At 41.2% G+C, this 15,567-nt stretch overlaps 1 protein-coding gene across 3 annotated transcripts in view; it reads left to right on the forward strand.

Annotated features, from left to right (window-relative positions):
• The window catches only part of ATP11A (ATPase phospholipid transporting 11A), a 120,619-nt gene that overhangs the window by 61,331 nt on the left and 43,721 nt on the right, over window positions 1-15,567 (forward strand). For all 3 annotated transcript variants that reach the window (XM_081908165.1, XM_081908166.1, XM_081908164.1), the window contains exons 7-13: window positions 244-347; window positions 2,118-2,168; window positions 3,600-3,664; window positions 4,496-4,577; window positions 6,428-6,578; window positions 7,722-7,919; window positions 9,067-9,240. In XM_081908165.1, coding sequence (XP_081764291.1) covers window positions 244-347; window positions 2,118-2,168; window positions 3,600-3,664; window positions 4,496-4,577; window positions 6,428-6,578; window positions 7,722-7,919; window positions 9,067-9,240 — 825 coding nt within the window. The remainder of the gene's footprint in view (window positions 1-243; window positions 348-2,117; window positions 2,169-3,599; window positions 3,665-4,495; window positions 4,578-6,427; window positions 6,579-7,721; window positions 7,920-9,066; window positions 9,241-15,567) is intronic.

The raw sequence follows: 15,567 nt of genomic DNA on the forward strand, positions 1-15,567 counted from the left end.
TAAATATGGGCTGCTACAACAGTTTAAAACTTGGTAATTGTAGTTTTCTATTAATATTTGACTTACTTTGCAACGTGCTATGGAAACCTCGTAATAATTTAGAATTGCAGAATTTTACAATAGTTGACCATTGCACTCATGACAGAAGTTGGTTTGTATCCCCCTCTTCATTTTCAAAATTCTCACTTCAGTTTCATAAACACCTTGACTTGATACTGAACTACACTTTCTTGTCCTTTCTAGACGTATTATGCTGTCCAAGATACAAAAGCCTTTCAAAGCGAACAGGATATCGACACATTGCATGCTACCATTGAATGTGAACAACCTCAGCCTGATCTTTATAAGTAAGAACATGTGGTAATTATTTTCCTGAATTGTGAATTGTCCCATAATTATGTATACTGTGTTATTTATATGATGTTAGCCGCTCTGAGCCCGGCTCTGGCCGGGGAGGGCGGGGTACAAAGAAAATTTGTTGTTGTTGTTGTTATCTAAGCAGCATATTTAGTACAGTTGAGTTGGTTCCTGTCTCTTTCCTTCTTTCTCTTCCTTTGGAGAACTGTGTGCGTGTGTCTCCTGACTCCCAGCTTAGTGCTGGCAGGCATAAAGAAAACACCTTAATTCTCACAGGTGAATGTGTGTCTATAACTGATAATTAGGTGAGAATGCTTTGAGTGACATTGTAATTGAGATAGATTGAGCAAAGGTGTGTAGAGCCAGGAACATCAACAATTACTTGCAGGTACCAGTTTTACCAGATGCCAACTAGAAAAAGAAACAGGAAGTGCCTCAAAGAAAAAGTGACTGCTTGCAGGCTGGAGCTGCTGTTGTTGTATGGTTGCTGCTGTCTCTCTGATACTCCATTTGATCAGCAGCGGGGTGGCGTTTGGAATCAGCAGAATGGTTGTTGTTGTTGTTTAAATAGTAATACAGTCTTACCTCGGGTTGAAGTAGCTTCGGGATAAGTATTTTCGGGTTGCGCACTGCGGCGATCCGGAAGTAACGGAGCGCATTACTTCCAGGTTTTGTCACTCACGCATGCGCAGACGGTCAAAATGACGTCACACGCATGCACAGAAGCGGTGAATTGCGACCCGCGCAAACGCAGGTTGCGTTTGGTTCTGGATGCGAACAGGGCTCTGGAATGGATCCCGTTCGCATCCAGAGGTACCACTGTAATATTTTCGAGGAAAAAGGGGGATACAGTGGTACCTCGGGTTACGAACATTTCGGGTTACAGTCTCTGCTAACCCGGAAGTAAAACCTCGGGTTAAGAACTTTACCTCCGGATAAGAACAGAAATTGCGATGCCGCGGTGTGGCGGCAGCAGGAGGCCCCTTAGCTAAAGTGGTACCTCAGGTTAAGAACAGTTTCAGGTTAAGAACGGACCTCCAGAACGAATTAAGTTCTTAACCCAAGGTACCACTGTATATAAAATTCATAATGAAGAAATATTCCCATATAATTGCAGGTGTTAGGTTGAATCAGATCACAAGGCCTCAGCAATCTCTGAGGGGAAAACCCTACCTGGAAGCAGTCATAGGAACTCAGGCTTACCTTTCTCCTAGTGTCTCTCCCCAGAATCTTACTCCATTGTCCCTGTGTAATGTCAGTGCACCCTTAGAGATAATCGCCATTCACCATCCTGAAATTTTGATTTTCAACATCTTGTCACAGTATGTGGAATTAGAAGTCAGGATATGAATACAGTTCTCCAAATGAAAGAAAACCCCTACTTTGACTGTAATCTTATAAACTGCTTTGAGGTTTTCTACAATCAAGCGGTATATAAATGCTACGAAGTAAGCAAATATATGATGAAATGAGGGAAATAAGTTTTGGGTGAAAGGTCAAGTTCATTTATTGTGGTGTTCCGTTTTGCGTTTGCATTGAGGCATCCAGGGACAGCTAAGGATACAAGTTGTAGAAGTTTTGCATTGAGGCAGGGACTGGAACGCAATGCGTTTCAAAGGTGCATTTGTGATTCATCTCCCTAGAGGCAATAGCTGAACTTATTTGCATGCAAGGCTGTACAATTACTGGAATACTCTCCTCTGCATTCCTACAGGCATAATGATATTGAGGTATTTCCTAATCTGTTTTTCCTCTTGCAGATTTGTTGGTCGGATAAATGTTTACCATGACAGAGATGAGCCTGTTGCAAGGTAGGACTTAAAACATGTAATGCCTGGGTTATTCAGTCCTTACCATAAGCAAATACTATCAGACAACCCGCCAGGCAGTTTTTCCCCTCCATCCTTAAAAAGTTTTAAAGACCTGATGGTGTTTGATTTTATCGCTTAATTTGTGCTGCAATATATTGCATTTTAAGAATTTTATCAGCGTCACCCAAAGAACTTTGGTATTGGGGTTGCGTAGAAATATTGTTTTTAAAAAAATCAGTGCATGCATGTGCACTGTCGGGGCTAGTTAAATTCGGAATATATGCAACAAAAAAAGTGAAACCGTGGCACGTTGTAGCAGAGAAAAGCAGGAAGACTATCAGGGGCATTGAGTTTTCTTTGAGATGGTGGTTTCATTATCCTGAAAAAGCTGGGCCAAGAGCCTGATGCGAATCCCTTTCTGCCCACCTGTTTTTTACTTTGTTCATCAGTATCAGGGAGCAGATGATCAGGGAATGAAAGGCACATAGTTGAACATGACACAAAAAGGACTTGATTATGTATGGCTGGGCACTGTGTATGGGGACAAAACTCTATGCGGCTTCCATTGAAGCTGCCAGTGGAGGAACAGATGCTAAAATTTTGGCAGCAAAATACAAAGTTAGATGATAGGATTGGTGAACACCCTTGTCTTGCTTTTACCAGAATGAAATTGTGGCTAATAATCTGCCCCCATCCTACTCCAACCCTCAAGTGCAACCAACCATAAAAATGAGTATACTCTAAGTGAGTCCTTTTTAAAAAGCCTTTAATGTGCTGTTCTTAGAATGCGCAGAAGTTCTTTTCTAGCTGGTTAACCGCACTACTTGAGTTTATAGAACATTTTGGTTTTTAAAGCACTGATGGTCTTAGATTAAAATCTTCTGCTAAGGTTGCCAGTGCTTAAGTGCTGAAATGCTAAAGAAAGATTAATGCCATCCATATTGAGTTCAAGTGGCATTTCCTTTTAATATTTTATGGGTTTATACGCTGGTTGTAGTCTTTCTACTGATGTCATGCTGTTTTATTATGCATCTGTGTGCTTTTTTAAAATGCCACCCTGAACAATTTTTATTAAAATACAGCTAATAAGGCTTGTATACGTAAAAATAAGTATATTTTTTAAAAGCCCTGACTTGAATCCTCACATTTATGAGTAAAGCTCTTATCCTACTTTACTGGAAAGGACTTTTTAATAAGAAGTTTTGGGTTTGTACCAATTGCATGACCTGCTTTTAGCAATTAAGAAAACATATAACTTCTGTACAGGTGAATCAGGATGAATACTCAATATAAATGTCATCTGGAGGTGCCCGCCATTTCAGAAATGTGAACTTATTTTCTTTTCTAAACTTAACCTTATTTATTTTGTGTTTAAAACACTGCCTTCATGCTGCCACTTCAGACAGTTAATTAATATTATTACCTTTGTAGGCCATTGGGATCTGAAAATGTGCTTCTTAGAGGAGCTACGTTGAAGAACACAGAGAAAATATTTGGTAAATTACTATAAAAGCAGTAACAGTCCTAATTCAGAGATATAAATGAGAAGATTTAAGTTTCAGCAGCATCTTCTGATGTTGTACAGAGGATATTCTGCTAAAAAAAATAAGAAGTGGGGGAAAACAACCCATTGAAAAGGACTGTTATCTGTTTTGATGGTGGTGGTGATGGTTTAATTTCTATAACACTTAATATATTAATATATGTTATATTTGGGGGCTGAAAATAGTGTTCTTGAAATCAAATCATTCCTGAATAACCACTTAATTCTGCAAATATTCACTGCTTGTTGTTGTTCTTTCCCTGCTTTTTTAGTCTGTTGCCATTTTTCTGGGTTGTCTTTCCCCCAGATTTCGTCACACTGGCCATCTCATCAAATTGGGAGATGTCATACAGTAATTATGGCATTGCATTATGTAGCCAATCTGATTTGGTAATATGATTATGGAGGGAAAACAGATGATCCCTGCATCAGCATTGCCCTCAGTCTGAATGGATGGACATTTTTTGTGCCCTTCTGGAATAAATCTGCTGAAATGCTAGATGTGTTTTATTGCCCTAACCCCCCGCTAAAAACTTGAACAAATATTATCCCACCACTTCCAGTTTCAGCCGAGCCCCACAGCTGAATGTATGCAGTTGTTAATGCATCCATTAACAGACTCACTAAATCAGGCCCACAGCTGTGTCTCCTACACAATCCTATCCTTTTTAATAGAATTTGTAATTAGCTGCATTAGCTAGCGGTTGTGCGTAATATTACATAATATGCACATTCACCCACATCCATATTTTTTTTAATGAAATAGTATTTCTGTTTGTTTCAGGTGTTGCTATCTACACTGGCATGGAAACAAAAATGGCACTGAACTACCAATCAAAATCTCAGAAACGATCTGCTGTGGAAAAGTAAAGCTATGAGTGCTTCTAATATGCAAATATGTGTGGGCAAGATCAGTGGGAAGCAGGAAAGGAAAGGAAATGTCTGCATGATGTGATGCAGCGAAAAACCCCTATCAGTGTTTGTTTGTTTTGGAAATAACTAATCGTGTCGTAAGCCTGCTATGAAGGTTTTGTTCTTCTGTTGTTTGTTCGTACACATTGTGATACAGTCATCACTTGATTGCCAGTTTAAAACTGCTAGCTTTGAAAAGGTTCTGATCCGTGCTATTTTTCTAGAAAAAGAGATGCCGGAACTCACCTTACTTGTTCTCTTATGATGGCAATGGCACCAAACTGAGAGGTGCCGGAACGCAGTTCCAGCGAGTTCTAGCTGGGAAAAAAAGCCCTGCTTCTGATGCCATTCCTGTTTCTACTTGTCTTGTTCTTTTAGACAAGCATGAGTTTGCTTCATACATTATACTGGGAAATATTTGGGCTTATTTCTGAACCAGTCAAAATTGGATCCACTTCATATCCACCAATCCCCACAAACCCCTTCCCTTCAAAGAGGGCCAGATTTGATGAAGTGAACCGACCTTTTTTTACAATTTTACCCCAAAGTTTTTGTTTTTTTTAAAAGGATTTGACCCCAATAAATAAACTGCCACAGGAGGGGCCAGATAAAACCGTCTGGGGGGCTGAATTAGGCCCCCCAAAAGGACTTTGGACTTGCCTGCCTTAAACCTTACTTAATAGGGTACTGGCACAGCCAATGGCAGCAATAAGCTATAGGGAGAAGAAAAGGAGGGGCATTCTGCTCTTGGGTGGTCTGCCATGCTGCAATGTAGCACATGCCATCCTTCAAAGCCTCTAATGTCCCAAAGAATGCACAGTTTCCCCATAGGGCTCCTAGGTGCTGCATTGCAGCATACCAGTCTGTTAGAGAAGGGAGTGGGGAGGGAGAATCCTTTCCCAGTGACTTGCCATCTGCAAGGAAACTACCACTGCATCTGAGCTGGAGAAGAATTGGGGGAACAAAATGATTGCTTCATCTTCGTAGCAGTCATGATTTCCCGTCACCGGAGTACAAGTTTGGTGGCACCTCTAACTATACTGGGTGATCATTACTTGCCCTTAACCACACAGTGGTTTATGCAAAATGCATGTAATATAACACAACTCTGTCCTCCTCCATTGATTTGCTTCTGGAAACAGCCAAATGTACAAATTTAAAACACCTTTCTGGATTGTTAGATCTGGACCGGGGAAATCAGATTATCGTTCAGTCTTGCAGCATGTTGCATATTCATTTATGCACTTTCCGCTTAACCTCACCTGTAGATTTGTTGTGAGAATGAAATAGTGGCAGTCCTATGTAAGAAACCACTCCCATGTTCCTGAGAAGAAAAGTGGGAGTGTAAATGCTTTGGAAATGCCTTTGCATGCACATGTTAGTACTGTTCAGACAAAGATTGTGGTTTTGGTCATGGCAATTTCACAACTAGCCCTGTCATCCCAGAAGAATGAGCTGATCATAACTGGTGTTGAACCGAGGATGTAGTAAGTTTGGTTTATAGTGCATAGCCTGAGGGATATTTGCCCATTTGTCCACCTATCAAAACCAAAATAATACATGTGGGTCATGATTCATCAAAAGCACTGATAACCTTTGTAATATGCACTGTGAAATCCTTTATTCCCTGTTATGAATTGCAAATGCCTTTTCTGCAAAAGGTCTTTTGCTGCATTTGTTAGATATGTCAAATTTACATGGAGGGTGGGGAAGGCTTAGACTGATTCAAAAGCATGCTAACATATAAAAAAAAAATCTCTCTTTTTTACTTATGCTAAAAACCTTTTCCTCTCATTTGTTTCAGATCCATGAATGTATTTCTTATTGTATACCTCTGTATTCTGATCAGTAAATCGCTAATAAATACTGTCCTGAAATACGTGTGGCAAAGTGAGCAGTTTCGCGATGAGCCTTGGTATAATGAGAAAACAGAACTGGAACGGAAAAGAAATGTGGTATGTGAATGACTTGAGGTTTAATAAAAGATTTAAGGGTTTTGCGCAATAGTGTCACTACAGCTGATGATAAGGCTTCTGTCAGTAGAATGGGAAAGGATGTGATTTTCAGTTATTTCCCCCTCCCTCAGTGCCTCACTAAATTTGCTCTGAAGATTTCCCATACCCTCTGAGGAAGAGGGAGGAATTGCTGAAAATGGCTTTTCTCCCTGTTCCACTGATGGAAGCCTTACTGTCACCTATGTGGCATTGTGGCTGCAACTTATGGCATATGATGATGATGATGATGATGATGCAGTTTTGCTATATTTCTGCCCTTACATATCTCCAATAACTACATTTCTTGGTAATGCCTTCAAGAGTGTTCTTCCTTTGCAAATAATATGGAACATTCTTTGCTCCGTCACCCTTCCAATCCTACAGGATAATCTGAATAAAGAAGTTTTTTCTTTCTGTGTATCTTCTTTGGGGCTTCTGTTAGTTAAAAGCAAGTACTGGCAAAGTGCATGTGAATTGGGCTGCTCAAAAAACCACAGTTTTTTTAGCACATGGACAAGGGATGAACTGGAAAGAAGGAAATGCTCAAACCAGTTTCCTGCTTGGGATGTTGTGGAAAACTAGTTTAAGAAACATAGAACTCATGTCTGCAGCTCTGCGTACAAAGGAACAGAAGGCTAGGCAAGGAGGAGAATGTGCTTGAACTTGACAATTCTTCGTGCACCAACAAGCAGTAGTTTATGAGAGTAAGCCCATTATGGCTGCACTGGGCCTAAGCTAACTACTTGATTTTTCTTCATGATACACCTATAGTTTAAAAATATGTATTTTAGAATATAAATAATATAATAAATCTAAAGATTGTTTTTGCAGAGCAGATCAGTGACTATTTTGGAAGAGGCAGAATTTTATGCTGGGATGAAAGGGAGTTAAGTTATATATCTCAAATGTCTAACAGTGCAGTCATTAATAAGACTTATTTTGCAGTAAATGTACTTAAGATTGCAACCTAAGAGTGCAATCCTATGCACGTTTGATAGAAGTTGATCCAGCTGCTTGATTGCACCTAAGATTCTTGCTGTTACTGTATATCCAAATAAATTCTTTGCTTTTGTCCCCCCAACCCCAACCCTGCCGCCTTGGCAGTTTATTACAGCATTCACAGATTTCCTTGCCTTCATGGTTCTTTTCAACTACATCATTCCTGTATCCATGTACGTCACAGTAGAAATGCAGAAGTTTCTTGGTTCTTATTTTCTTACCTGGGATGAAGAAATGTTTGATGAAGAAACAGGTGAAGGGCCGCTGGTGAATACGTCTGACCTGAATGAAGAGTTGGGGCAGGTAACAAGTCACGTACAATTTATCCTACAAATCTTGCAGCTGTTTCTGATATTTAGATTCCTGCAGATATTGAACAGACCATTCTACTTGGAAATATCTCTTCCTGCATGGCCAGCTCTCTGTACAATGGGACAAGAAAAGGCAGTGTGTCATAGAATCATAGAACTGTAGAATTGGAAGGGACCCTGGAGGTCATCTCAACAAAAGCATCCGTGACAGAAGACCACCCAACCTCAAGCCAGTGTGGTGTAGTGGTTAAGAGTGGTAGACCCATAATCTGGGGAACCAGGTTCGCGTCTCCACTCCTCCACATGCAGCTGCTGGGTGACCTTGGGCTAGTCACACTTCTTTGAAGTGTCTAAGCCTCACTCACCTCACAGAGTGTTTGCTGTGGGGGAGGAAGGGAAAGATTGTTAGCCGCTTTGAGACTCCTTAGGGTAGTGATAAAGCGGGATATCAGATCCAAACTACTCCTCTTCCTCTTCTTCTTCTTCTTCTTCTTCTTCTTCTTCTTCTTCTTCTTCTTCTTCTTCTCTGCTTAAAAACATCCAAGGAAGGAGAGTCTACAACTTCCTGAGGGAGTCTGTTCCAATGTCGAGCAGCTCTTACTGTCAGAAAGTTATCCCTGATGTTTAGTCAGAATCTCCTTTCTTGTAACGTGAATCCATTGGAGTAGGAGAAGACAAGCTTGCTCCATCTTTCATGTGACAGCCATCTGAAGATGGCTATTATATCTCTCAAATTCTTCTTTCCCAGGCTAAGCATTCCCAACTCCCTCAACCGTTCCTCATAAGGCATGGTTTCCAGACCCTTGGCCATCTTGGTCGCCCTCCTCTGCACATTTTCCAGCTTGTCAATCTCCTTCTTAAGTGGTGGTGCCCAGAACTGGGCACATTTCAGTATCATATGGATAATGCTGAGAACTGAAGAAAGAGTTCTGGCGAACCAGGTTAAGCCCATGGGCTGGAAGTTCCTATGCCTCAACTGGAAAAGACAAGTACTGCATGCTTTTTCAAGGACAGAGAACAAAAAAAGTATCACATAAAACCTTCATCTATTGAAATATCTGACTTCCCCTGCCTTGCCCTCCCCCCCAGCTCTGTTCTTCTTGTTTTAATTCTTAATTGTTCTATCTGTTTCTCTTCAGGTTGAATATGTCTTCACAGATAAAACAGGGACCTTAACAGAGAACAATATGGAGTTCATAGAATGCTGCATTGAGGGCCATGTGTATGTTCCTCATGTCATCTGTAATGGCCAAATTCTCCCGGATTCTGCTGGTATTGATATGATTGATTCTTCCCCAGGAGGAAGTAGCAAAGTACGAAGATTTTTATTATTATTATTAAATACCGAAAACATGACACTTGGGGGGCTCAGTTAAATAAAGTAGCTTTTCGTCAGGTAGGAGTTTTACTTTCAGAATGTTCCATTCCCCCCCCCCCCTTTGTAATATGAAATTCCTGCTTTGCTATAACTCAAGAGCTGTTGCCCATAATATTTACAAATAATAGTTTGCAAAGCTGAAGGATACCCTTGCTCTATACAAGCTAGCAAAGACAAAAACACAAAGCAAACTGGGTGTCTCCCCCATCCATGAGTGAGATATTTGTGGACGTTTGAGGAGAACCCAAAGAGTTTTGATAAGACCAACAACCAGGGACAACACCAAAGTTCAGGTGGCCCTTGGCATAGGACCTAGGTCATCCAAACCTCACCATGTGGCCACACTGTTGTTTTCCTGATGCTGGAAGAAACATCAAGAATATTTATATCCAGAATTATATGTTCATGCTATGGCTCTATGAAATAAATAAGCAGCGATAAATGTCTCAAGAGTTAGATGGGTGCTTATTTCAGGAGTGGCTTACAGCAAATTAAAGTGGCTTACAGCAAATTTATCTAGTCAGTATGTTAAATCCTTTGCAATCCTTTTCTATTCCAATGGTAGCTTCTTAATAAAGTCACTGTTGTTCCAAGATGAACTGGTCTGAAACATAAATGAGAGTCCAGAGATAGGGAGGACTCTAGGGTACTAAGGGGGAACAACAGCATCCTGCATTGCTTAGAAGGGTCCCACTTAGTCCGTAAAGGTAAAGGGTAAAGGGATCCCTGACCATTAGGTCCAGTTGTGACTGACTCTGGGGTTGCGGCGCTCATCTCGCTTTACTGGCCGAGGGAGCCGGTGTACAGCTTCCAGGTCATGTGGCCAGCATGACTAAGCCACTTCTGGTGAACCAGAGCAGCGCACGGAAATGCCGTTTACCTTCCCGTCGGAGCGGTACCTATTTATCTACTTGCACTTTGATGTGCTTTCGAACTGCTAGGTTGGCAGGAGCAGAGGCTGAGCAACGGGAGCTCACCCCGTCACAGGGATTCAAACCACTGACCTTCTGATCGGCAAGTCCTAGGCTCTGTGGTTTAACCCACAGCGCCACCCGCGTCCCTAACTTAGGCCTTTAAAGCATCTCAGGTGACGCCAGAGTGTAGGATGGGCAACTTTCCTCCCACAAACAACCTTTAATTTACCAAATTAAATTTACCAAATTGCGGAGGTGGCGCAAAACGGCAATGGCGGTCCTCTTTACACTGTGAAGAGGGGCTCCGCGAAAAAGGGTCGTCCGCTGCGGCAAAGCGGAGACCCATTAAGACAAACCGCAGGCAGAGCGAGCCTGCGGCCGTGGGACTCGGCGGGTGCCAGAAGCCCCCCCAGAAACGGAGAAGGGACCTCGTAAGAGGCTCCGGAGCGTGAAAGGGGGAGCGGCGCTGTGAGTTCATCGCTCTTTTCGCGGAAGTGAAGCCGCGCTGCTGCTGATGATGAGCGTCGACCTTTCTTCTTGAAAAACATCGGAATTGGCTGCAATTTACCCGTGAGTAAGGAGTACTAAAGATTGACTTAAAGATTGACTTAAATTCATTTAATTCGGCTGAAAACGGGAGGCGAGTAACAGGAAGTCCGTCTCCCGATCCTGCTAATCAGAGCAAAGCAAAGAATTCGGTGTGGGCTGAAGCGCTTAAAAAGAGACTCTGAAAGTAGCACGAAGGGGCATCAATAGACTGTGTTTTTAGAAAGTAAAAGGATTGAAGGATTAAATCTTTTGGTTTATTTTGCCACGGAACCTTCCCCCTACTGTGGAGTGACGTGGAGTTAAAGGGGATAACCGAGCTGTCGGGCTGCCAGTGTTGCAAAGGAGAACTGTCAGGCTGTTGAAACTTTCTCTGAAGTACAAATTGTCGCATTGATGGATACATTATCGCTTTAATACTGATACTGGAACCTTTCTGTCACCTTGTGGCACTACTTTGAAACAGATTTATCTGGAAGCCTCCCTTTTGAACTTGGGGACTATAAAAGTTGAAATAGGAACTTTGATGGTGGAAAAGAAACTTTCCTTCCTATGAAACACCCCCCCTAGTGGATTTGCGGAGGTATAGAGGTCTGGGAACTGTACCATATTGAGATTTTTTGTGGTTTAATTGTTTACATTCTGGACTTGCCTTTCTCATGGATTGAAAGACTATTTGACCTTGAACAGAGGCAGCTGGGGAATGAGCGGCCCAGGGAAAACAAGAGCAGCTAAAGCTAAGGAAGCTAAAGAAAAAGATAAGAGAGCTGGGCAGCTTGTTCAAACAACGTTAATCCATCAACGTAGATCCTCTGTACCAACTGTGCTGACGGCGCAGGAGGAAGAAGTTGAAACGCTTGCCACAGAAGATATGGCAACTGGAGGAACTGATCCAGTCTTGAAACAAATTTTGGAACAATTGGCACTTCTGAATAAAAAGGTGGATGATCAGTCATCTAAAATTGACAGAGCTACATCTACTATCAGTAAGTTATCAGATCAGGTTTCCCAGCATACCCAGGCCATTGAGAAATTGCAAGGAGCTACGGTAGAGAACTATAAACTAGCTGCGGAAGCCAACCAAAAAGCTGAGCAAGCGTGCAAAAAGGTCGAGGAGATCAAAGGGGAAGTAAGACCTCTGAAAAGACAGGTAGGAGAACAGCAAGCCTACCTGTCAATGGTGGAATTGAAAAGTAAGGAATGCAATCTTAGGCTGAGGGCCGTCCCAGAACTGGAACAGGGCAACCTAGAGGAATTTTTGACGCAGTTATTTTCTAAATTTTGGGGGGTTGAGGAAGACAAAGACTTTAAAATTGTGACGGCCTTCAGATTGGGAAGATCGGCTAAGAAAGACAAGTCCAGAGACTGTTTGGTTTGCTTGAGAACAAGAGAGGAAAGAGACAAGATACTAGGCCAACATTTTAAAAAATCTCTGGAAGTTGAAGGCAAAAGAGCAGAAATTTATAGAGACATTCCTAAATATCTGTTGGACCTTAGAGCCTCATATACAGACTTGGCCAAACTGTTAAGGTACAACGCAATTCCTTACAGGTGGGAATTCCCTCAAGGTTTATCATTTACCTATAAAGGAAAGAAGGCAAGAATTAAAACACTAGAGGACCAGCAGAAGTTCCTGCACGACAACGAGGAGGACCTCCAAAAGAGAGCCGCAGATTCTTGGCCTCCACCACCGGGATTACCACCAGGACCATCTGGAGGCGGACCGGCACCACATCCTTCGGGAACGGAGGATAACATAGATACCCAACTGTGATACTTAAGTACTAGACCAGGATGTCTCTACAGCTTCTTAGTTGGAACATAAATGGCGGGAACTCTCCAGAAAAAAGGAGAAAAGTATTTCATATTTTGAAAAAAGAACAATTGGACATTATCTGCTTGCAAGAAACACATGTGACAAGACTCCACAGAAAAGTGTTAATTAATAAAAGGTTAGGCCAAGAATTTATTTCATCGGACAAAGTCAAGAAAAGAGGAGTGGTGATATATGCAAAGGAGAACTTGTCACCAAAATTTGTATTTAAAGATGAACAGGGCAGAATTTTGGCGGTTGAAATTCAGACACAAGGAGAAAAGTTTTTAATTTTAGGAATATACGCCCCAAATGAAGGGAAATCGGAATTTTTCAAGAGGCTGCATGAGACTATGCTGGACTATTTGGATTACAACAACATTATCATGTTGGGAGATATGAACAGAGTCGTCTCAGTGAATATGGATAAGTCGCAAAGTGCTAACATAACGAAAGACGGCAGACTACCAAAAACTTTTTTCGAAATGACTGACAATTTGGACTTGACTGATATATGGAGGATCAAGAACCCTCTAGGGAAAGAAGGAACTTTCTTTTCTGAGGCCCATATGACATGGACGCGAATCGACCAAATATGGATAACTAGAGGACTGGCACCTAAGACTAGAAAAGTGGAAATCTGCCCAAAAACCTGCTCCGACCACAATGCTTTGAGAATGGAACTGAGATTAAACACAACCGGATCTTTCAGATGGAAAATGAATGACGCTTTGTTAAGAGATCAGGAGATTGTTAGGAAGGCCCAAAAAGCTTTAAAGGATTATTTTGAAATAAATTTAAAGACAAATGTGGAAAAAAGAACAATCTGGGACGCAAGTAAAGCAGTTATGAGAGGGTTTCTAATACAGCAGAATACGATCAAAAAAAGGCTCTGGAATGAAAAGAAGGAGAAGATTTTGGAGAAAATAAGAGAAGGAGAGAAAAAATTGAGATCCAGGCCTAAATCAAAGGAAGTATTGAGAGAAGTGAAGTTTTTCCAGGCACAATATTCGAAATTGATAAATCAGGAGGTGGAATGGAAAATTAAACAAATGAAACAAAGATCCTTTGAATCTGCTAACAAGTGTGGGAAGCTGCTGGCTTGGCAGTTGAAAAAGAGACAAAAGCTTAATACAGTTACAAATCTAGAGATCGAAGGGAGAATGGTTCAGAAACCCGAGGAAATTAGAAAGTGTTTCCAGAGATATTTCAAAGAACTTTACTCACAAAGGCCACAAAAAGATTCGGAGGTGGACCAATTTTTCATAACTAATGGATTACAAAAAATACCTCAGGAAATGAGAGCAACCTTGAACTGTAATATTACGTTCCAAGAAATTGAATGCGCCATTCAGAACCTCCAACTGGGCAAGTCTCCAGAACCAGATGGACTTACTTCCAAATACTATAAGGTACTGAAGGATTCGTTGATACAACCACTGTTGGAAGTTAGTAACCAGATTATGGAGGGGAAGAAGGCACCGGAAACGTGGAAAGAAGCTTTCATCACGTTGATACCAAAATTAGAAACTGAAAAAACCCAACTTAAAAACTACCGTCCTATTTCACTCCTAAATGTGGATTATAAAATTTTTGCAGACATTTTGGCAAGCAGGTTTAAGAAAGTATTAAATGAAGTGATTCATAAGGACCAAGCAGGCTTTCTCCCTGGCAGGCATTTATTTGATAACACAAGAAACATCATTGACATTTTGGAATTCCTACAGACAAACTCAAATACAAGAGCGGTGTTGATTTTTATTGATGCGGAGAAAGCCTTTGACAACATTTCTTGGATGTTTATGAAGAAAAATTTGGAAAGGATGGGAGTAGGGCGGGGGTTTGAAAATGGAATAGAAGCAATTTATTCAGAACAAAAAGCTAAATTGATAGTAAACGACGTGGTGACAGAGGAGTTCAAAATTGAAAAAGGGACACGACAGGGGTGCCCTCTATCTCCTCTGCTGTTTATTTCAGTCCTGGAGGTGCTATTGAACATGATCAGAAATGACCGGTTGGCACAGGGAATTGTGGTCGGAGAGAAACAATATAAACTGAAAGCATTCGCAGATGACTTGGTATTAACATTACAGGAGCCAGCCTCTAGTACTAAAAGAGCGTTAGAATTAATTTCTGACTTTGGTCGGGTGGCGGGATTTAAGCTGAATAAACAAAAAACTAAAGTTCTAGCAAAAAATTTGACAACTACTGAAATAGAGGAGTTCAGAAAAGAAACGGAACTAAATGTGGTTAAAAAAGTAAAGTACTTAGGGGTGTACTTGACCTCCAAAAACTTGAATTTGTTTAAGGACAATTATGAGAAATGTTGGTCAGAGATTAAAAGAGACTTGGAAACATGGTCAAGACTGAAACTTTCCTTGTTGGGTAGAATAGTTGCTATAAAGATGAATGTATTGCCGAAAATGTTATTTTTGTTTCAGGCCCTCCAGATCGTGGACAAGGTGGAATGTTTTGGAAGATGGCAGAGGGATATTTCTAAATTTGTCTGGCAGGGCAAAAAGCCCCGAATAAAGTTTAAAATACTAACTGATGCGAAAGAAAGAGGGGGGTTTGCCCTGCCGGACTTGAGGTTATATTATGAATCTGCAGCCCTCTGCTGGTTGAAGGATTGGATTTTATTGGAGAACACCGATGTCCTCGACCTGGAAGGATTTGATAATGCTTTTGGGTGGCATGCATATTTGTGGTACGACAAGGTTAAAGTGCATAGATTGTTCAAAAACCATATTGTCAGAAGGGCAATTTTTATGGTCTGGTCAAAATATAAAGACTTATTGGAGAGTAAAACTCCGAGGTGGCTCTCACCGATGGAGGCCAAAGCACGTAAAAGACTCAATATGGAGGCCCACTGGCCTAAATATTGGGAAATAATTGAAAAAATTGGAGATAATTGGAGGTTGCAGAGTATGGAAAAGTTAAAAAACAAGGTGCGAGATTGGTTGCATTATGCCCAAATCCAGGAAGTTTT

The sequence above is a fragment of the Podarcis melisellensis genome (assembly GCF_964234715.1).
Source record: "Podarcis melisellensis genome assembly, chromosome: 4".
Taxonomy (NCBI): domain Eukaryota; kingdom Metazoa; phylum Chordata; class Lepidosauria; order Squamata; family Lacertidae; genus Podarcis; species Podarcis melisellensis.